Source organism: Quercus lobata, chromosome 2 (assembly GCF_001633185.2).
Source record: "Quercus lobata isolate SW786 chromosome 2, ValleyOak3.0 Primary Assembly, whole genome shotgun sequence".
Lineage (NCBI taxonomy): Eukaryota > Viridiplantae > Streptophyta > Magnoliopsida > Fagales > Fagaceae > Quercus > Quercus lobata.
The window spans coordinates 98,380,110-98,399,587 of record NC_044905.1 but is presented as its reverse complement, the minus strand read 5'-3'; the positions used below and the strand labels follow the sequence as shown (position 1 = coordinate 98,399,587).

Sequence of the window (19,478 nt, the reverse complement as noted above, 5' to 3'; positions counted from 1 at the left end):
CGTTCTAATTTGGTCCATTTTGATCCACTTCAGTCCATTTCGGTCCACTTTGATCCATTCCATCCATTCTAACTATTTCGGTCTACTATTTCTTGATAAAATTACATTTTTCTTATGTTATTAAAGTATTGTATTTTTTTTTTTAACATAAGTAATAGATTTACTTATATGAGTATCCTCTTTGGATCATTCAAGAAGTATAGAGGATGAATCGTTTATAAAAAGTACTAGAAACAAAATTCAATTACACATTATATTATTTACAAAATATATCACCTTATATAATAATTAAATGTAAAATGTGTTATATTACCTTCTTCTTTTTTTTTGAATTTATAAAATTTAAAACACTTTCAAATAACAATATAGATAGCTTAACAAATATATTGTATCAACTAGAAAATAATCACATTATTTTAAGAAGGGTTTGGAACTTATACTTACTAGTCTCATCTACTATGTTTCATTTTTCACTTAACAAAAAAACAAATTGTCAAATTTTTTTAGCATCGCTATTACACATAAATCAGGAATGCTTGATCAAGAAAAAAAAAAAAAAATATATATATATATATATACATATATATATATATATATATATAACATTAACCATTGCTGATGGTTCTACCATGTGTAACAAAATGTAGTTTATGCTGGTTTTTTTTTTTTTTTTTTTTTACCCCCTGAATAAGTTTATGCAGTTAACATAAGATATGTATTTATGCAGTTTATGTGGCACCTAAACAAGTTAATGAGGCGGCACCTTGGAAACAAGCCAAGACCCCCCTCAGCCTCAACATTAGCTATCCTGAACGTTTATTTTCCACTTCAATTTGGAAGACTGATTTCCTCTCTCATTTTGAATTTTAAATTTTAATCTTTGCTAAGGGAATGCTTATTTTCATTTTTCAAAACAGAATCAAACTTTGTAGTCTAAAATGGAAAATCTCAAATTTAAGGGACCAAAATGAAAATATCCACACTTAGATGTCAAAACTGTAATCTAGTAAAAAAAATATATATATATATATTTTAAATGTTTCTCTCCACTAGTAGATCTTGATCATAGATAAACTGATTAGGCTAACTACTATTAAAAAAAATGCATACTTACATGGCAAGATTTCTATTTTCTAACCCTTTTATCATCTGAAAATTGGCTTTCCTCTAGCTATTGAAATAAACTACACACAATGATCATTTATCAAAATTTGACTGTCCATGAACTATCCATAAATTCCGTACAGCAAAGAAATGTGCCAGGACCTTTAAGTAAAACTCATAAAGGCCCAAAATTTTTCTATAACATTTATATAACAAGAAAATATGACCAAAATTGTGTTTAAGCAGAACTAGTACAATTCAGTCTAATCTCGTGACCAAGAAAGCATGATGGCCAAATGATTATAGACACTGCAGTGTGATTTGTACATCAAGCGGGAACTTGGTAAGATGGATCAACCATTTTCAGGATGAACAAGTTTCCTTTGTCACCTCTTGAAACTCTGGCAATATAAGAAAAACATAATTTTAGTTTATCTGGTGCAAGGACAAACTAATTTAGGGCATTGGATTTTTTCTTACTCTTTGGAAAGAAGCCAATGATATTCAAAAGAATGAAGAGCCATTAAACCTTTGTTGTTGATATAATCATAACTCATTAAACCTTACACATTTCTCTTCTTTTAGAATATTGAATTCATGCACTCTACTCTATGAAGTTAGTTGCAATATCGCACATTCTTCGGATATGGAATTTATATGAATAGCATGTCACAAAACATTAACTCACCTCATTTCTTCATCCAAATACGTAATTTCCAATTCACCACGAGCACTGTCAGGTGCCTTAACTGGTATCTGTATACCAAGATGAAATAAATCATATATGTAACTAAGTACTCAATTGAAATTCAGAGATGTGTGCACGTGCTTTATTTAGGCAGACGTGTCATTATGGAGCAAATGAAGCTCAATGTGTGTGTGTGTGTGTTTCCACATTTTGTCCTGCCTAACAGATGCCTATTATTAAATCACAAGTGATAAGCCACCATTGGTTCCCACAATACTTCAATAGGATAATTATAGGTTCTTGTTGCACATGACCAAACTATCTCAATCATTTTCAATATTACTCTGTGTGAAATATAAAAATTTTAACTCCATCCTTTTTGTATGGACAATGGATACATCGCTGCATGTAGGGCTAAAAACTTTTGAAATAAGCTCTGCCTATTCTGTGATTTCTATGTATTGATACAGGTACTAATTCACACTTTAAAATGAAAGAGTACACTTAGTTTGAGAAAATATAAGACTAGAATAAACCTTCATCGAAAAGGTGAACATCCTCCAATAAAATAATTAACATATATATGCCATCTAAATTCACAAGTACTTCAGAAGAGAGATTTTGAATGCAGTAGATTGTTTGACACTATCTAACAATTAAGTTTTGGCCTATTCTACAAAAGGCACTTACCAGAAAAAAATTAGCACATGAAAGATATGTAACATTTTAATATTACAATAAATCTCTAGATTGTTGTGCTAGAAACATGAGATTTCTTTTTTCTTTTTTCTTTTTTCTCCAGAAGAAATTCTAGATTTTTCCCTGCTGACACAAGAGATTTAGGGGGAGGACTACCAACCATTGAATGGTGAGAGGTCCAAGTGGTCTCTCATAAAATCAAGAAAATGTAACAAGAATACTTACCAGACCTGCAATTTTGAAATAATCAAACTTTACAGCCACTTTTCTTGCATTAAGAGGTGTTAAATCAGCTGTTACCTACAAAACATCAATAAAATTTGGCAGGCAGTGGGTAAATGCAAAAATTCACAAGTCTTTAAATTCTCCCACGAACTGAAGAGTATAGAACTATTAATTTGATATGTTAGCATCTGCAAAAGTGAGTGTAGAGTTAGAAATGCTTGGTTCAACATCATCTTGTCAGTGTTGCAGGATTAAAAAAAAAACAAAGTCTAAGCATGGCATTGGGAATTTCTAGAAGCCAAATCAGCAAAACATGCAACTGACACACTGCAAATGATAGTTAGGTCAAAGTTCACGCAAAACCATCAAGTGTGAGACTAACTAAACCATTATGACAACAATAGCCTGCTATTCGTGCCAAGAGCAATCAATTAGGAGAAACTTTAAAGCCTCTAAATACAGATAACATTAACATTTTCACCTTCTCATTCCATTATTAACTAAGTATCTTTAGCTATGTAACAACATATGCTAGAGAAAAGAAGCAATAATAATAGAAAAAGAACTTCAGCAAAAGGATTGAAGAATCCATGTGAAATAAAGAGGGTCAGTATCACATATTTAATCTTAGATCTAGGTAATCAATCATCAAATATTATGCAAGGCTTTGCATTTGATATCTCACTGGTCGTAAATTCTCTTGCCTTATGCTAGTGATTTCTTAATATAAGAAGAAGGATCATAGTTTACAGGGTATAAGGTCAGCAAAAAGATTTTAGTCAGAGCAACTGAGAATAATAAAACACATTTTTTATGCTTCTAGTAATTATCATGGTCCACACACAAAAGGAGGGAAAAGAAATCAGAAGTTAAATACAATTACAAAACAAGTTGAATATACCTGGTTGAAGAATGGCCAAGACTCCATATTCTGGGCCCTAAGTGTATCCAAACTAATTGCTTGGTAGTTTGCACGTGATCTCAGAAATTTGGGTCTCTGTCATGACATTGATTTTTCAAGTGATTGCAATTTACAGGACCAAAATGTAAAAGTGAAGATTTCCAATTTTAAATTCTGTCTTTTTATCTCAAAAGAAAACAGAGCATATAAATAAACAAAGAGTAAGCATAGTGATTTTCTATCAATTCAAAACATATAATAGGACCAAGAAATGATTAGGAATGCAGAACTAGATTTAACTAAGCCCCCCATATAGAACAGTTAAGAGTAAAGACAAAACAAACCCAATCAGTTTGGCTTTTGTTTCTTGTTCTTGTTCTTCCTTTTTTGTGAATTTGAATGCATTCGTTTGTGCTTAGAACTTTTTGTTTTCTTTTTAATTCACACACCAAGAAATTATTACAGAACTAAACTATATCACATTTTGAGATTATTCATAAGAAAGAGCTTGAAAGTTTGGTTGCATCTGTGGGAAGTGAGGGATGTAGGGAAGACAGCTTTTGGTTTTAAAAAGTTTTCTCAAGAAAATCTCCCTGTAAGTTAGTCAAACTAATACTGAGACTGATACTTAAATTGCTAGTTACAAAGCCTTAAATGAGGAGGCATTTTTAGAGTACTTTTCTTTTTTCTTCTATACTACAGGCGGGTTTTAACACTCTCAAAGGCAAGAGTTCCAAGAAAAGTATTTTTGACTATGGTAGTATAAGTAATGTCTGATCTGTAGTGCTTCATATGTCATGACAGGTTGTTAAGATTAAGACAATTTGTTTAGTTCTGTAGGGATTGTAGAAAAATCTTTGGTAAATCATGCTTGATTAAGCAAACAAAAATACACTACAAAGGGAAAGTCTTTAAGCCAAATTTTGGGTGATTTTCTATTTGAATAACTTTATCTAACCAATTAGTCCCCTCATTTAAGAAAGGCAGTTGTAATCACCTCATGTAATAACAAGGAGTTTTATGATTAAGCAAGCCAACTATGAAATGAATGTATGTTGATAAGTTGCCGCCTTACATTAAAAGTACTACACATATGCTTGACATCACAATTATGGAAATTTTTTATAAAAGACTGTTGATGCCTCAAGGAAGACACATAATAGCTATGGAGATAGAAAATAAAGTTTACCTGGGTTTGCAAAATCGAGCTTGAAGTAGTGTATATAAGCTCCCATTTGCCGTTGAGTAAATTAGATTTGAGTGTTTCCTTTATTGGGCTAACTTTTTCAAGATTCCGTGCAATCTATTTAAAAATAATTTCAAAGAATCAAACAAAATGATGCAGATACTGCATAGACATCAGTAATTAAGGTTAATCCATTTACTGATAATAAAAAATAAAATAAAAAAGTTAGCCCATATGTTTTGGGATTAAAGACTAATCATAATATATTCATAGCTTATAAAATACACCAATGAAAGTTTGTGCATTTTCCTACTAGAATTCTATCGCCAAAGAACATTATGTAGAATAACAACCCTAGGTTGGTCCATCTACTAATATTGTTTTAATCGTCCTTGAAAAAGATAATATTGTTTTTGTTGTATTGGTCATAGCAACACAGCCATGTGGTTGAATTCAATTAGGGAACTTATTAAGGTATAGTACCTAAGGAACCATATCTAAAGTTTTTTCCAAGTTTTAACTATAACCTTAAGTTGCCACCCATTTTCTATAAGAAGTAAATCCATCAAACTACATAAATGCTTTAGTATATCATATCAGGCAGGCATGAAACTGACATATGCTTTGATTTCCAGACTTCAAAATCTTGTACACTAAATTACACATATATTCACTGATATGAAATTGAAATAGCACAAATGTTAGCAACCTAAAAACTCTCAGTTAGCTGTGCACATATAATCTCAAACAAGGTAGAACCATTATCTGGGTCATCATAAAGATTGAATTTTGAGAGAGAAATTAGAGCATAACAAAGCAAACCTGATCAACCACTTGCTGGTCTTCGGCAGTGGCATCTGCACCTCGATCAAGAGGGGCAATGGCCTCGAGAAGCTCCTCCTTGAGGGTCATAGCATCTTTGCGTTTGTTCAAGAAAGCAGGAAAGAATGAAACTTTGGCTCTCCATTTCTCAGTGTCAGTGGGGGCTGAGAGCTTGTGGGTGGTCGGTTTGGAAGCTCGGAAGTAGTGAAAGGTAGTAGTAGGAGCATGTTGATGATGAAAGGAGAGGAAGTTGGGATTTGAAGAGGTTTGGGACTGAGTGGTGGTGAGGAATATTGAATGAGAATGAAAAGATAAGGCCATGGATATGGTCTTTACAGTGCATAGAGTTGAGAGTGGCTGTGCATGTGTTATTGTTTAATGATAATATGGATTGGCTTTTAGAAGTCGGTTCAGAAATTGGATTGGCTTTTAGAAGTTGGTTGTGTCGGTTGAGAAATGAGAAGCAGTTGAATTTACACATCCATGGAATCAATGGTTGCCACTTGCCAGTCATCATACTATGGTTTTTCATTTTTCTAATTTAATTTTGAACTACGTCACTTTTTTTTTTTTTCTAAGGAGTTCTTCTAGCATGTGATTATTTTTTGGTTGTGTAATTTCTCTAGAATGAGTAATTCTAGAGATACAACCAATTACACACTCAATTTTACAATTTGTTGACTTATGCGACTGTGAGTTATCAACAATTTATCATTTTTTGCCTTGTATGACCTACTACTTTACTTAGATTACTCACAATCACACAAGTCAATGAATATCCCTTGAGGACCTTGGGGTTACCCCAAGATGATGGTTAAGAGTTTTAAACCAAAGATCTAGTGTATCTTATGAAGTCTTGGGAACCATTACATCAACCACTTATGATTGACTAAATTACTTTTGGCTTAGAGTTTGAAGTTGTTTTTATTTTGATCCTTAAGTTTGATCATCGAGATGAATTTGGATACTCGAAACATAAGAAAATGAGAAAAACTATTTTTACAAAGGGTTTTCCCTTGAAACAAACAGTATGTAAAGTATCCAAAATCTAGGAATATAACTATGTACGTTTGATTTTATTAGGAATTTGATAACATTTATAGAAAATGTGAGGTCTCCAGATTTGGTTTATTCAGAAGAATTATTATTCTTCCCAAAATATCGTTAGCTTTATTAAGACCTTTCTTGGGAGTGGAACAAATAATGCTTTAAAAAAACTAAATAAAAAATCTCAAATTGGGAGACACTAAATCAAAGGCTTGTCTGCGCCAACTAATGGACAAAGGGGACTATACAGAATATCCTCTAAAAATACCCCCAATCTCTAAGAGGTTGTTTGGATGGGGTGGCAATTGAGTTATATAATTCTGTTTCCATCACCCATAATCCACCAATTTTTGGGTGGTATTGAGAACATGAAGGGAACTGAGGCCTTATACAAAGCGTAATGTTATTAATTAAAACACTTTTTACTCTGAAAATTTTGTTGTGTTTCTATGCATTGACCCATGTCAGGAAGATTCTATATCACGCATAGTGAAAATAAATGTTATCTAGATTTTCATAGATTTTAAGGCCAACCCTTTTTAATCCACTATCAAATTATACTTCTTCTAGAATTTTCTCCTCTATCAAGAGAAACTCCTCTTGTAAGAGTCTTCTCTTTTCCTAAGAGACCTCCTCTTAAGAGTTTTCTCTTCTTCCCATATACAAAGACCCTAGGCCCATGGCCATTAAACCCTTTACTATGTTGATAAATCCAATTCCTTGTTGGATAAGAAATTTCAGTTAGTTCTTTAACAAAAAATAGACTTTTCTTTCACACAAAGAACCCCCCCCCCCTCCCCAAAAAAAAAGTAACCATGTCAACATTTCTTCCACACCAAGTAAAGCCAAATAGGTAATCAAGTCCAAATAGAAACTTGAAACAATTTCCAACAAATACTAAACACATGTAACAAAGACTGTTAGGAAGTACGGACACTTCATTTGGTGTGCTGTAACCATGTTATATTTGTGTCATAACAGGATCCTATCTACCGTATCATGTTATAATTTTTCAAAAATTGCTCATATCGCCGTATTGTACCCATACCCGTATTCGTGTCCGTGCATCCTAGCAAGACTGTTGACTAGGTAAAGTTGGCGATGTGTCCTAGTTCTAGCAGGTCTGAGCAAGAGCAAGGTCAAATTTGGATGGACACACACCCACTCAATAATGGACCAAGTGCACTAAGAGTCCATATCAGATTTACTTTAAGCAAAATGTCTTACAATGATATGTAAAAATAAAAAATAAAAAATTTAATTAGGTTCATATAAAAGGAGTATCATCAAACTATTTCATTTTCTGTCCATATATGCGACACGTACCCCAGACCAAGTAGAGAAGCCAGAACTTAAGTTCACAACGGCGAAATTTATAACTATTAGACATACATTTTTATATTCTCACAAACATATGTAGATTTATACGAGCATATGGACAAGAACAACACATACATTATAATCTTTATTTATAATACTTAAGGCGAATTTGTATAATAAAATACCACTTGTGAAAACCCATAAAAATATAGTATATTTATAAATATTATATTGTATTTATTTGCTAGATTTTATAATATCTGAATAAGTTGTATTGTATTTTTTTTTTTTCATAGTCAAAATTCCACTTATAATTTTCAATAAAAAAATTTAATAATTCAATAAGACTCAAGTACAATTTATATCAGTTTTTGATAGACACATAAAATTATTAAATTATTACAATTTTAAACCATATAGTAACAATTTGTGCGTCTAAAGCTTTAAAGAAAACAATATCATTTCTTTAATTTTATCATATAATTATTTCTGAATTTTATTATTTATAAATTTTATGATAAAAAAGTTGCAACATAAATAATTTAAAGTTAAGTAGTTATTTGCTTAGTATCTTAACTGAAGTTTTTTTTTTTTTTTTTTTTTGGGTAAAATGAAAATGCGTAGGGAATAGGGCAATTGCATGCCCAAGGCAGCTGGAAGGGAGATTGACACCAACACGCTCATTAGCAGGAAAGGGGTGACTCAAATCCAAGACACTTAGTAAACGAGTTCTTGTTAGCCAAAGCCCTAACCAATAAGCCACCTTGCAGCGTTGGTCTTCAAGCCTAGCCCACTTTCCACGTTCTTGGAAAGAGTTCAGTAGGACATAACTCCTGCCTTGAAGTTTTGTTTGATATTGCTTTGCTTTCTTCAAATTATAGTGCGGACTGGACTACATGATTGTTTTGGAGGATATGTATATGATTAATAATGCATGTAGTAACTTTTGCTGAAAATTCTATCAGCTTCCTACATTCACTCTTGACCTTATAGTGTTTAACCATGATCCACTTTTTATGTTATTTTTTACTTTAGTGTTTAACCATGCCCCACTTTTCATGCTTTTGAAAAAAGGAAAATACGACACACCGACACAGATTAACCTAATGGTGACTAACAAAGATTAAGATTCTCTAAAGTTCTTAGGGTACTCTACCACATGAATTTCTTTTAATCTTGACTCTTCATTTTATAATGAATGGCTCAGATGATACTACATAACACGATTTCTACTACTTTTAAAACACCAACAAAAAAAGCTGTCTTGCCATTCTTTTTTCGTACATTGAAACGAAGGAACCAAAACAGCACAACAAAAGAGTACAAGATTCAAAGTGCTCTGCCTGTTATCCAAGCTAATCTTCATAAAGAACTTAGGGGCAAGGATTGCTAGGAAACAAGGCTCTGCCGGGACATCCATCCACCTTTCAAACCCAAACATTTGCAGACTGATGAATATCCTTCACCTCAGCCTCTCTATTGGCCAACTCTGCCACCTGTTTGTTAATTCTAAGATACTAACAAAGTGAAATCTCAAAGCTTGAAGATGCTATGAAGGAAGAGTTGGAAAAACTAGAAGATGCTATGTAATATCCAATAGGAAACATCCTGAAAGCTGAAATATATATTTTTGTTTGTTTAGTTTATATGTGCCATTCTCATGATGGATTTCTAATTTTTCCTTCTTGAAAAAAAAAAAAAATGATTTATTAAATACAAAGACATTCACATTTTATTAAGGGGAGGCTATCATTTCAACCATCCAAATAGTTTGAAGTTAGAGAATGGATGGTATGTTAAGGAGACTTTCCTGGAGCTTCTAGATCAATAATAGATAATGGGATCACTTCTAGGTGTGATGATGCCTATCAATCCATGTATAATATGTATTTGGCTTGCATGCATGCACATACAATTAATGGAATTTATTTCTTGAAAATCTGTGGCAATATCTACTAGTGAAAGTTTCTTGTTAAATTTGTGAATATCCACAAAAAGATTAAAAAGGAAGAAAAAGCTCGGTTGAAACAACCAGTCATGGACATGCACCTTCTCTATTCAAAAGAAGCTTGGATCCCCTGTATTTCCTTCTACCCTTTCAGCTTGTCTCCAACAGGATTGGTTGCCAGTTGGGACACTCTCTAAAGATCTACCTTTCTTGGGATAAATAATGCTTTAAAAAAAATAAAAAATAAATTTCTCTCAAGTTGGGAAAGAGACTAAATCAAAGGCAAGTACCAACTAATGGACAGAAGGAACTATACAGAGTTTTTCTGTTATCAAAAAAAAAAAAAAAAAAAAAAAAAAAAAAAGAAGAAGAAGAAGAAGAAGAAGTATACAGAATATCCACTAAAATACCCCCCATCTCTAAAGCCACCAATTTTTTGCGGGGATTGAGAACATGAAGGGAACTTTTTGCTTGATAGACCATGCAGGGAACTGAGGCCTTACACAAGGCATAAAGTTATTAATTAAAACACTTTCATGCCTAGCTTTATCTGAAAATTTCTTGTGATTCTCTCCTGCAAAATTCTATAAACTAAAAAACCTTTATTATGCTTATTCATAAAATAAAAGCCTCCTAAGTAAGAGGTCTCGGCTTCCATCTTACTTGACTGCAAATACAAGTAGTTTGCAAGAGAAGTATTTTGGAACAGGAGACAATCAGTTCACCGTATCAAGTAAACTAGGTGTCTAAGCATTGCCCCATATCAGAAAGATTCTGTATCACTCATAGTGAAAATAAATGTTGTCTAGATTTTCATAGAATTTAAGGCCAACCCTTTTTAAAATTTAGCTATTCTAGATGAATTTTTCTAAAACGAAATAATCTTGTAATATAGTGGGATCCCCACCTAACAGTTGCCACCATGGAAGTTACCCTGATGCGGCAAAAGTTATGTACAATGCTTGCTTGCATTTTGTTAAGGGCAGCCTGTTAAGGGTAGTCTCAAACTACTACACCAGTTTAACAAAATGAACAGATAATGCGATCACAGAATGGTAATGAACTTTTTTTACAAGTGCATTTGACAAATTCTTGAACATGATATCCACTAAAACAGATTTGAGTCCAAGGAATATACATCCGCAATAAAAGTTTGAAAGCACAAATCACTTCAATTAAACCTTTCTCAACTCTGTTCCACATCCTCACCTCACAAGCGGTATCAATAAGTACTCAACATAGAAGAGCTGCAAGTAGAAAATAGCTATCAGACAAGTATCAAAATGTAAAGTTTGAATATGTAACAAAGAGAAATTGAATCATTTCTAAGGTAAATTCTAAGTGATTATGTTGTGCAATGTCGGAAGCTCTTGTACCACTATGGCACTATCCCCATAGGCTGTGATACCACGTGTGATAATGGAAGCTCTAATACCACATCTTGTTGAATAGCACTAAAGGATTTGAACAAAGAACAGTAAAGACAAAAATAAAACAGCAAGTATACACACAAAGAACACAAGAATTTACGTGGTTTGACAAGCAATCTATCTCCACAGAGAGGGATCAAATTGATTACACTCAAGCTCTGTTTCATAGATCACTCATGGTTATTCTTTCAACCTCAAAAGAATTATCAAATTACTCTTCTTCTAGAATTTTCTCCTCTATCAAGAGAAACTTCTCTTGTAAGAGTCTTCTCTTCTCCTAAGAGACCTCCTCTTAAGAGTTTTCTCTTCTTCTGATATACAAGGACCCTAGGCCCATGGCCATTAAATCGTTTACTATGTTGACAAATTCTATTCCTCGTTGGATAAGAAATTCCAATTAGTTCTTTGACAAGAAATAGACTTTCCTTCCACACAAAGAAACAACCCCAAAAAAGTAACCAAGTCAACATTTCTTCTGCACCAAGGAAAGTCAAACACGTAATCAAGTCCAAATAGAAACTTGGAACAATTTCCAACAGATAACTAAACACATGAAACCAAAACTGTCGACTATATAAAGTTGGCAATGTGTCCAAGTTCCAGCAGGTCTGAGCAAAGTCAAATTTGGATGGACACATGCCCACTCAATAATGGACCAAGTGCACCAATAGTCAACATCAGATTACTTCAAGCAAAATGTCTTACAATGATATGTAAAAATAAAATATCAAATTTTTTTAAATTAGGTTCAGTTAATCACTATAAAGTTTGGGTAGCATTTAGTCTTATGGATATAGCAAGTAGCAACCAGGTTTCGATAATTTTCACCTTTTGCCAGCCCTACGCCTGTTGAATTCATGATTGAAAAATGAGGTCTTGAGAGAAAATGCTAGTACCCCAAAATTATGTTTGACAACATTTCTTAGTGTATAGCAAACGTACATAAAATTAGGATTATTCTATTTCTGTAGTCAAGCATACAAAGGGCCTTCTCCACAAGAACAAATAGAAGTGTCTGAATCGTTGATAAAATAAAAGCCTGAGTTACCTTCCAAATAAACATGTAAAAAGAAGTGATTGCATCTTTGCTTTTCAGATCAACAGATTTGGCACGATTCCAGAGTACTGAAGCCAATATTGTATGTCCCACAACCTAAATCAATGAAAAGAGAGAAAATACCAACATTTTGGATCTTAGCATATGGTTCAATCAATTAAGGATCGAAAAAACAAAAGTGAATCTTACTTGAAAATGAATCAATCTAAGTAATGATAGAAACCACCAGAAATGAATATCACTTAAAAACATAACAAACCAATCTATCACTAAATCATAAGCTCAATTTGCCTTTGGATAGTTTTATTTCTAAATAAATACTTGTCCAAAAAAAAAAAAAAACCCTTCAACTTCCTAAAATTTATCAACAAAGCAAATCGTAACAAAAGTAAATCTCATTTGAATACACACACAACATATTGTTACTCACTCTCCATGTAAAACCAAGGGCAAAAAAATTGAGAAAGCCATTCTACTGTCTAATAGTGAAGTTAATACCCATCCAAACTGGAGTAAATAGTTTTTCTGAATGCTTTCAAGTGTCATTTTCCAATGATATCCAGTAAGAACTTCAAAGGAGGACAGTACTCCCTAATATATATATTAAAAATTAAATAAAAAAATTCATGGTATAGTAGCTGCCTAGCAGGTACTTGTTTTAATGTGCAAGTGTGTAACCTAGTATCATACAAACTGAGCTCTTTGGACTAGTAACCAAACAGGGCAATTAAGTGGTTGTATATTTACAATGGCTTAAGAAGAAATACAACCAAAAAAGATAGATAGTTTACATAATGAAGACATACTACGCAAGCCAACAAAAAAAAAAAAAAATCATGCAGCATACTTATCACCATTAATCTTTTCAGTTACATTGTATTTACATGAGCTACTGCAGTTTAGCCATATTTTCTTAAAGCTTGCATCCTTTTTATCTTTTAAAAGAAAAGATAAAAGAGAATTTGAGTCATGCAATAGACTCTAGAGGAATGAAGATTGTGCATGCCCATTATGTATTCTGTACATCAAGAAACTTAAACCCCCCACCCAAAAAAAAAGAGATATAGAAAATGAAAAAATTACCGTGAGGAGTTTACTCCAGAGGCTGGAAGATGCTACTCCCACTAAAAGGGCAACGGTATAAGCCATTTCAAGTAGTGAAATACAAATCCAAAATACCTGGCCAAGGTAAAGTAGGCACAACCAAACCATATAAATTAACAATTATAATCCTGTACATGATTCTGAACTTTAGGAACATTTTGATGTCAAAAACTAACCCGCTGTTGACCCAAACGTACTGAAAAGGAGCGGATGCCATATATCTTATCTCCATCAATATCAGGTATGTCCTACACAAAATCCAGCATAAGGTTAAAAGTTAAAACTGAATATAATTCTTCAATTTTACAAGAACTGCATATGTCGTATCCCACCAAAAAAAAAAAAAAATCACAAACTCACAAGAATGAACTATATTCCACTAGTCCACCATTCTTAAAATGGCAAGCTATAGAGTTTACCTTAAATAATGCGATCACAACTGAAAAAAAGCTCATGAATGCGGTTGCAAAAATCAGCGGCCTAGAAAAGACAACAGGTCTTTTGTACACATGGGTCTGGAAATGGTGACATGCATTAGTACTCAAACACAGAAGCGCATCAGACAATGTACAGAAGATGATCCAGTTTTACCAATTTTTTTATAAGTTGACACATGCATGTCGGACACCATTTTTTGGCCCTGACACCCATGTCAGAGAGTTAAAGTTCATTACACTCTGATATTATTGTTTTGAGTAATGAACCACATATATCCTGAATTGAAACAGCGGAAAGATACACAGAATTGAAAGAATAATAATTCACCTGAATGTGCAGAAAGAATGCAAGTTGAACAATCACCGCCCGCACAGCTAGGATGCACATTGCAGCAACCACTGCAAATCTCTTCCATCTCAATAGTGGCACCTACAGTGATCGAAGATTTCCACAAGAACATCAGGTCAGAAAAGGAACGTTGTCTAATATATTACCATCTATATCAATTTTTCCAATATGCAACAACTGAAAAAATGGGGCTAATATAGAAAGAAATTCAAATATCATCATCTCAGAATCAAATTTTATTTAATATACCATCATATCAAACTATCATCTTAACTTTCCAAATACAACTACTACTATAACTTAACAACAATATGAGTAATACATACTTAATTATACAGCTACATGAGCCTATGTGGGTTCCCAATGACTTATTTGTGAGAAAAACCAACTCACATTGATTGAATAGGCAGTTCCAAGTAAAAAACTGATGAAAAGAGCCCAAAACAATGGCCACGAACCAACAATCCATCCAAGCCAAAAACTCTGTTGAAAAAGAAAGGAGTAAATACATTCAGTCAATGAATAATTGAATTATCAGAAAAAGCATAGAGTTTTACTTATCAAAAAAATGAAAAAGCATATGAGTATTCTAGCAAATGGAGTATTAGATTTAAAAATATATTTATTATTGAACCTATTTCCTTGAAATATTATATCTAATAGCTTGCTGTCTTATTCAAATGATGCACTAGCAATTAGTTTAACTAAATAAATGTTGACTAATCTATCCAAAATAAATAAATGTTGATTAATCAAGTCCAATTTCATCTTCTGCATGCAAAACACACAAAATCAAAGCTATATCTCACTAAATTAAGTATAAATTCAAGTATATTATTGCATCTTAAACAGCTAAGAGGACTGATTCAAATTATTAATACCAGAATGGAGAAAGACGTCACAATCATGACACCAGTTCCAACTGAATATTCTCCTGATGCTAATGGAAGATATGGTTTGTTAACCTGCAATGAAACATGCCATATAAAATTACAATTTGAAATCCACAAATATAAAGTGAGGATAGGAGAGAACTCCATCCTAGTTACACCATATGATCAGACCCCGCCAAGCAGTTTTAGACTGAGACAATAATACCTTTCTATGTCCTTAGACAGCATAATTTTGTTTTATTTATTTATTACTACATTCATTGCAATGCTCTGCCAGTAAGATTCATTCACAAAGCTTACCTTGTCTATATCAATGTCAGACAACTGATTCAGACCAACAATGTAAATATTCATAAAGAGTGCAGCAACCACAGCCTGAAAGCAAGGCAAAGTTAAAAAGATTATAAACATTTTCAATGGACTGTTCAAGTTGAAAAAGATTCTTGAGGCATCACCTCCAACACCCCAGTGAAAAACAATGGAGATATATCTGACAGCTTCTCGACTGCAAGGAGAGACACTGAGACTATGCTTAATGCCTGCTTACCAAAAAGTAAGGTGAGGTCTTGCCATAAATGGAAAAGAAAAATGAAGGAAAAAAATCAAATGAAATTGATTCACTAAACAATTGCAAGCACAATTTGTTGCAATTTATACCATCAACTTTAAACTTAACTGTGCCTATAACTGTATGTGGCCGTGAAAATCTGTAGAAAGCATCTGAGGCATTTTTGAAAGAGTCCCAGACGCTTTTTGGTTTATAGGCTCCAGGCTCAGATTCAAGAGACTGTCCAGAGGCTGCATTCACTAGGAACTTTCTATTATGTCTCTTGTAGAAGGTAGTTCTTTCCTCAAAGCCTTTGATAGGAGGCTTCAAAAGATGATGCTGAGACCTGACCAGCAAGCATCTATCCAGGCTGTTCCATGCTCCAAATCTTGAAAGTTTGACTGTTACATAAGAATCAACAATTACAGAACTGGAATGGTAATATCTTCCTGACAGAGACTAAAAAAGATAAATTATAGATTAAGTATAAAATAAAGAAGCAAAAAGAGATTCTACAAGAGCACACTGCCACATGCATGTCCAATCTCCTGAACTTCCCACCATTTAACTTTTCTAACAACAGATTCCTTATTGCTATAGACAAATCACATAAATAAATAAATGACCAACCCTTTTAGTTTAAAGTAATTTCTTAAAAAATTGGGGTGTAGGTGAAAAGGTCTTGATAATAAAAGTTTAGAAACATGAGTTGCTGCAGCAGAACAAATTAAATTGAAATCTTCAATGCCCCTTTATCACAAGTTACAATTGGGTAAAGCTTTAGTCAACAATGTCAAAGGTGTGCCTAAAAGTTATCATATGGTAACTTTGATTAGTCATTAATAAGAAATAAATATTATAGAATACACTGCTCATAGACTAGTATCATAATGGATGAAGTGGGGAAGTGCATTGTAATCATTATCAGATCCAAAAATTACTATCATATAAGGACAGTTTTAGAACAACACCACCACCACCACTAAGCCTGCCAAGAATAATTGTATTGAATGAAATATGCTGATAAGATGAAGCATAGCTAAAATGAAAAAATTAAGATAATCAGATGCATAAGTGACCACATCACTTGAGATGGTTTGATCACATGGAGAGAAGAGCAATGAATGCACCAATGAGGAAAAGTGAGTTAATTCAAGTCAAGGGAACAAAAAAAGCTACAGGAAAACTTAAATAAGATTGATTGAAGTAATAAGAAACAAAATTTCAATTAAAGAGGTAACAAAAAGTATGAAATTCGAGTAGAATACAATGACAGATTAGAATACATGTGGCTGGCCCTGATTAGTCTATTGAGAATCCATAGCCAACCCCCAAATTTTGGGACTAAGGCTTGGTTGTTGTTGTAGATGCATAAGTGGCCACCTTGTACAAGATTAGAAATAAATGCTTTCATGACTTGAGTAAAAGATAGTCTCAAAAAGGGTAAAATAAAAATAAGGCTGGCTAAGATGGCATGGTACTGCACAAAGAAAATAAAATGATATATGCATATGTTTAAATTGAAAGTGCTACAAAGACAAAAGGAAGGCCAAAAAAATGAAAGCTGCTAGAAAAATTAACATATGATCAAAAACAAATATCCCCTGGCTTTGTTAGTCTAGCTTCATTGTATTAGGACCTACTTGAAGTTCCAAGGAAAGTATTCTTACTCTTAATAACTTCAAGTAATCCTATGGTTGGCTACTAATATATATACCCCATATTGGATCCATTGTAACATACAGAGCTTAATAGTAAAGAAGTAGACCCTCAAAGCTTTCTCCTATGGACGTAGCCCGTCACACTTGACCATGTTAATTCTGCTTCCACTCTCTCTCTCTCTCTCTCTCTCTCTCTCTCTCTCTCTCTCATATAATCCCAAGTTCCCAACATCAATTCTAACATGGTATCAAAGTTATGTCTCCCCTTTTCTAACAGGGGAGAAAACTATAAAAAAGCAAAACAAAAAGTGAAATTTTGAATTGGAAAGGATCAAAGAATCAAACTATACAAAAGGTGTACAAAATAAAATTCTAGAGATTGGTGATCATACTTGGAAAGCAAACCTTCTTGACTCTGTCACTCTTCCAGTCATTCCCACCTACCAATTATTATAATACATTAATTATACAAAAATATATAAATAAACACAGAAAATCCTAAATTCTAGAAATGGAACAGGTAGAGAGTCAATTCAGTTGAGTCAAATACACCACTAGAACACAACCAATTCAAAAAAGAAACTATATATTATATCTCAAACACACACACACACAAATGTTGACAGATACAACTCCTCACTCAGCAAAATAATAAAAAATAAAATTTTTTTCAGTCAGGAGACTCAGAACAACACCCCCCCCCCAAAAAAAAAAAAAAGAAAGCTTCTTTACGAAAGGTTAAAAAAAAAAAACCCAGATATAATGAACAGAGCACAATTTCAAAGTACTTTTTTTCAGCAAAACAGAACCAAAATGTGTCAGAGCTGAAGATGCAAGAGAAAACTGCATGCAGCAATACAGATTAAGCAATCTGAATTAAAACCCAGAAACCCAAAGACCCCAAAAATTAATATAAACTCTATAAGAACTGAACTGAAATGAAATGAGCACATGATAGTACAACATACCACTGGTAACAAGTGAAGATGGTCTGGGGAAGGACCCAACAATCATAGAATCCATGCTCCTTTCTTCAACCAAGAAACTGACAAGAAAACACTGAAGCCTTCACAGTTCAGACCTCTCTCTCTCTCTCTCAGAGCTTAATGACAAATTGATGGGAAAGTTATAGTCAACTTAGGCAACCCTTTTGGTGTAAAGAATTAAAGAACGAGTTCTTAGTGCGTTCTACTGGCAAGGGACAATTTTGGTGACACACTCACTCACATGTTCGAAAGGTGAACTGAAATTATGTTAAAAATGGGAAATCATGTTTCGATTTTAACTGAAAGGATTTTTTTTTTAAATAACTATAAATCCAAAACAATATTATTAGTTGGACAACTTTCCAAATTATTTTCATTTTTAACAATTCGAGTCTAATAGACTCGATTTTGTCATTTAAAAATACACTTGAAAATCGAGTGTGAGAAACTCGAGTTTGAAAATCGAGTCTACCATACTCAAATTGCTAGAAACAAAAATAGTTTGAAACGTTGCATTACTAATAAAATAGTTTGAAGGATTTAGTTATTTTAAAAAAAAATCCTAACTGAAATCATGGTTTCAAAATATAACTAAAATCGTGTTTTAAAAATAATTTTTGAATGTGGTTCAGTTAGCTCAACTGGTAAAGTCTCTGATGGTTGTATAAGAAATTTGAGATTCAATCTCCACTTACACCAAAAATTGATTAGTGTCTTGGTCTGATGATAAAGAGCTATCATCAGGAGTGGACGCCATAAATTAAAACTCTCTTTAAAAAAAAATTTGAAAAAAAAGTGTATATATATCGTGTCCGTTTGGAAACAGTTTATTTAGTTAAAATTGAAAATTTTTTGCTAAAAGTATTGTAAATAAAGCTAAAGGTAACTAAAATAGTACAGTAGGACTCATAAATAATATCAAAAAGTATAATGAGACTCATGAATAATAGCAAAAATAAGCTAAATAGTAAAAAAAATTAGCTTTTTAATCTGGTGCCAAAGGCACACATAATGTAAAGTAGAGAGTGTATAATAAAATCCTCTATTTTAGTTAGCTTTGGTGAAAATAAGGTA

At 32.9% G+C, this 19,478-nt stretch overlaps 2 protein-coding genes across 3 annotated transcripts; both read right to left on the bottom strand.

Moving 5' to 3' along the window:
• Positions 1-1,174: 1,174 nt before the first annotated feature.
• Positions 1,175-6,073, bottom strand: LOC115977449 (probable plastid-lipid-associated protein 4, chloroplastic). Of its 2 annotated transcripts, XM_031099293.1 has the most exons (6): positions 5,626-6,073; positions 4,807-4,920; positions 3,618-3,713; positions 2,717-2,791; positions 1,793-1,860; positions 1,175-1,505 (listed from the first exon to the last, which is right to left on the bottom strand). In XM_031099293.1, the coding sequence occupies exons 1-6, from the start codon at positions 5,944-5,946 to the stop codon at positions 1,433-1,435; spliced, it is 747 nt and encodes a 248-aa protein (XP_030955153.1). In that variant the 5' UTR covers positions 5,947-6,073; the 3' UTR covers positions 1,175-1,432. The 2 variants fall into 2 exon arrangements, with proteins under 2 accessions (XP_030955153.1, XP_030955154.1); XM_031099294.1 differs by lacking the exon at positions 1,175-1,505 and having other exon boundaries at positions 2,722-2,791.
• A 4,809-nt stretch (positions 6,074-10,882) lies between these two features.
• Positions 10,883-18,668, bottom strand: LOC115977448 (homogentisate phytyltransferase 1, chloroplastic). Its single transcript, XM_031099292.1, has 13 exons — positions 18,387-18,668; positions 17,811-17,858; positions 15,887-16,158; positions 15,666-15,749; positions 15,511-15,585; positions 15,199-15,282; positions 14,711-14,800; positions 14,297-14,398; positions 13,951-14,046; positions 13,708-13,779; positions 13,511-13,606; positions 12,419-12,523; positions 10,883-11,187 (listed from the first exon to the last, which is right to left on the bottom strand). The coding sequence occupies exons 1-13, from the start codon at positions 18,439-18,441 to the stop codon at positions 11,146-11,148; spliced, it is 1,221 nt and encodes a 406-aa protein (XP_030955152.1). The 5' UTR covers positions 18,442-18,668; the 3' UTR covers positions 10,883-11,145.
• Positions 18,669-19,478: the final 810 nt, after the last annotated feature.

Coding starts and splice junctions, on each gene's coding strand:
- LOC115977448 (XM_031099292.1), bottom strand. CDS start 18,441: ATGGATTCTATGATTGTTGGGTCCTTCCCCAGACCATCTTCACTTGTT. Junction 15,750..15,886: donor CACATACAGTTATAGGCACA/GTTAAGTTTAAA, acceptor TTTGGTAAGCAG/GCATTAAGCATAGTCTCAGT. Junction 15,586..15,665: donor TTTTCACTGGGGTGTTGGAG/GTGATGCCTCAA, acceptor CCTTGCTTTCAG/GCTGTGGTTGCTGCACTCTT.
- LOC115977449 (XM_031099293.1), bottom strand. CDS start 5,946: ATGGCCTTATCTTTTCATTCTCATTCAATATTCCTCACCACCACTCAG. Junction 4,921..5,625: donor ACCAGCAAGTGGTTGATCAG/GTTTGCTTTGTT, acceptor ATTTTTAAATAG/ATTGCACGGAATCTTGAAAA. Junction 2,792..3,617: donor CTTGGCCATTCTTCAACCAG/GTATATTCAACT, acceptor GATGTTTTGTAG/GTAACAGCTGATTTAACACC.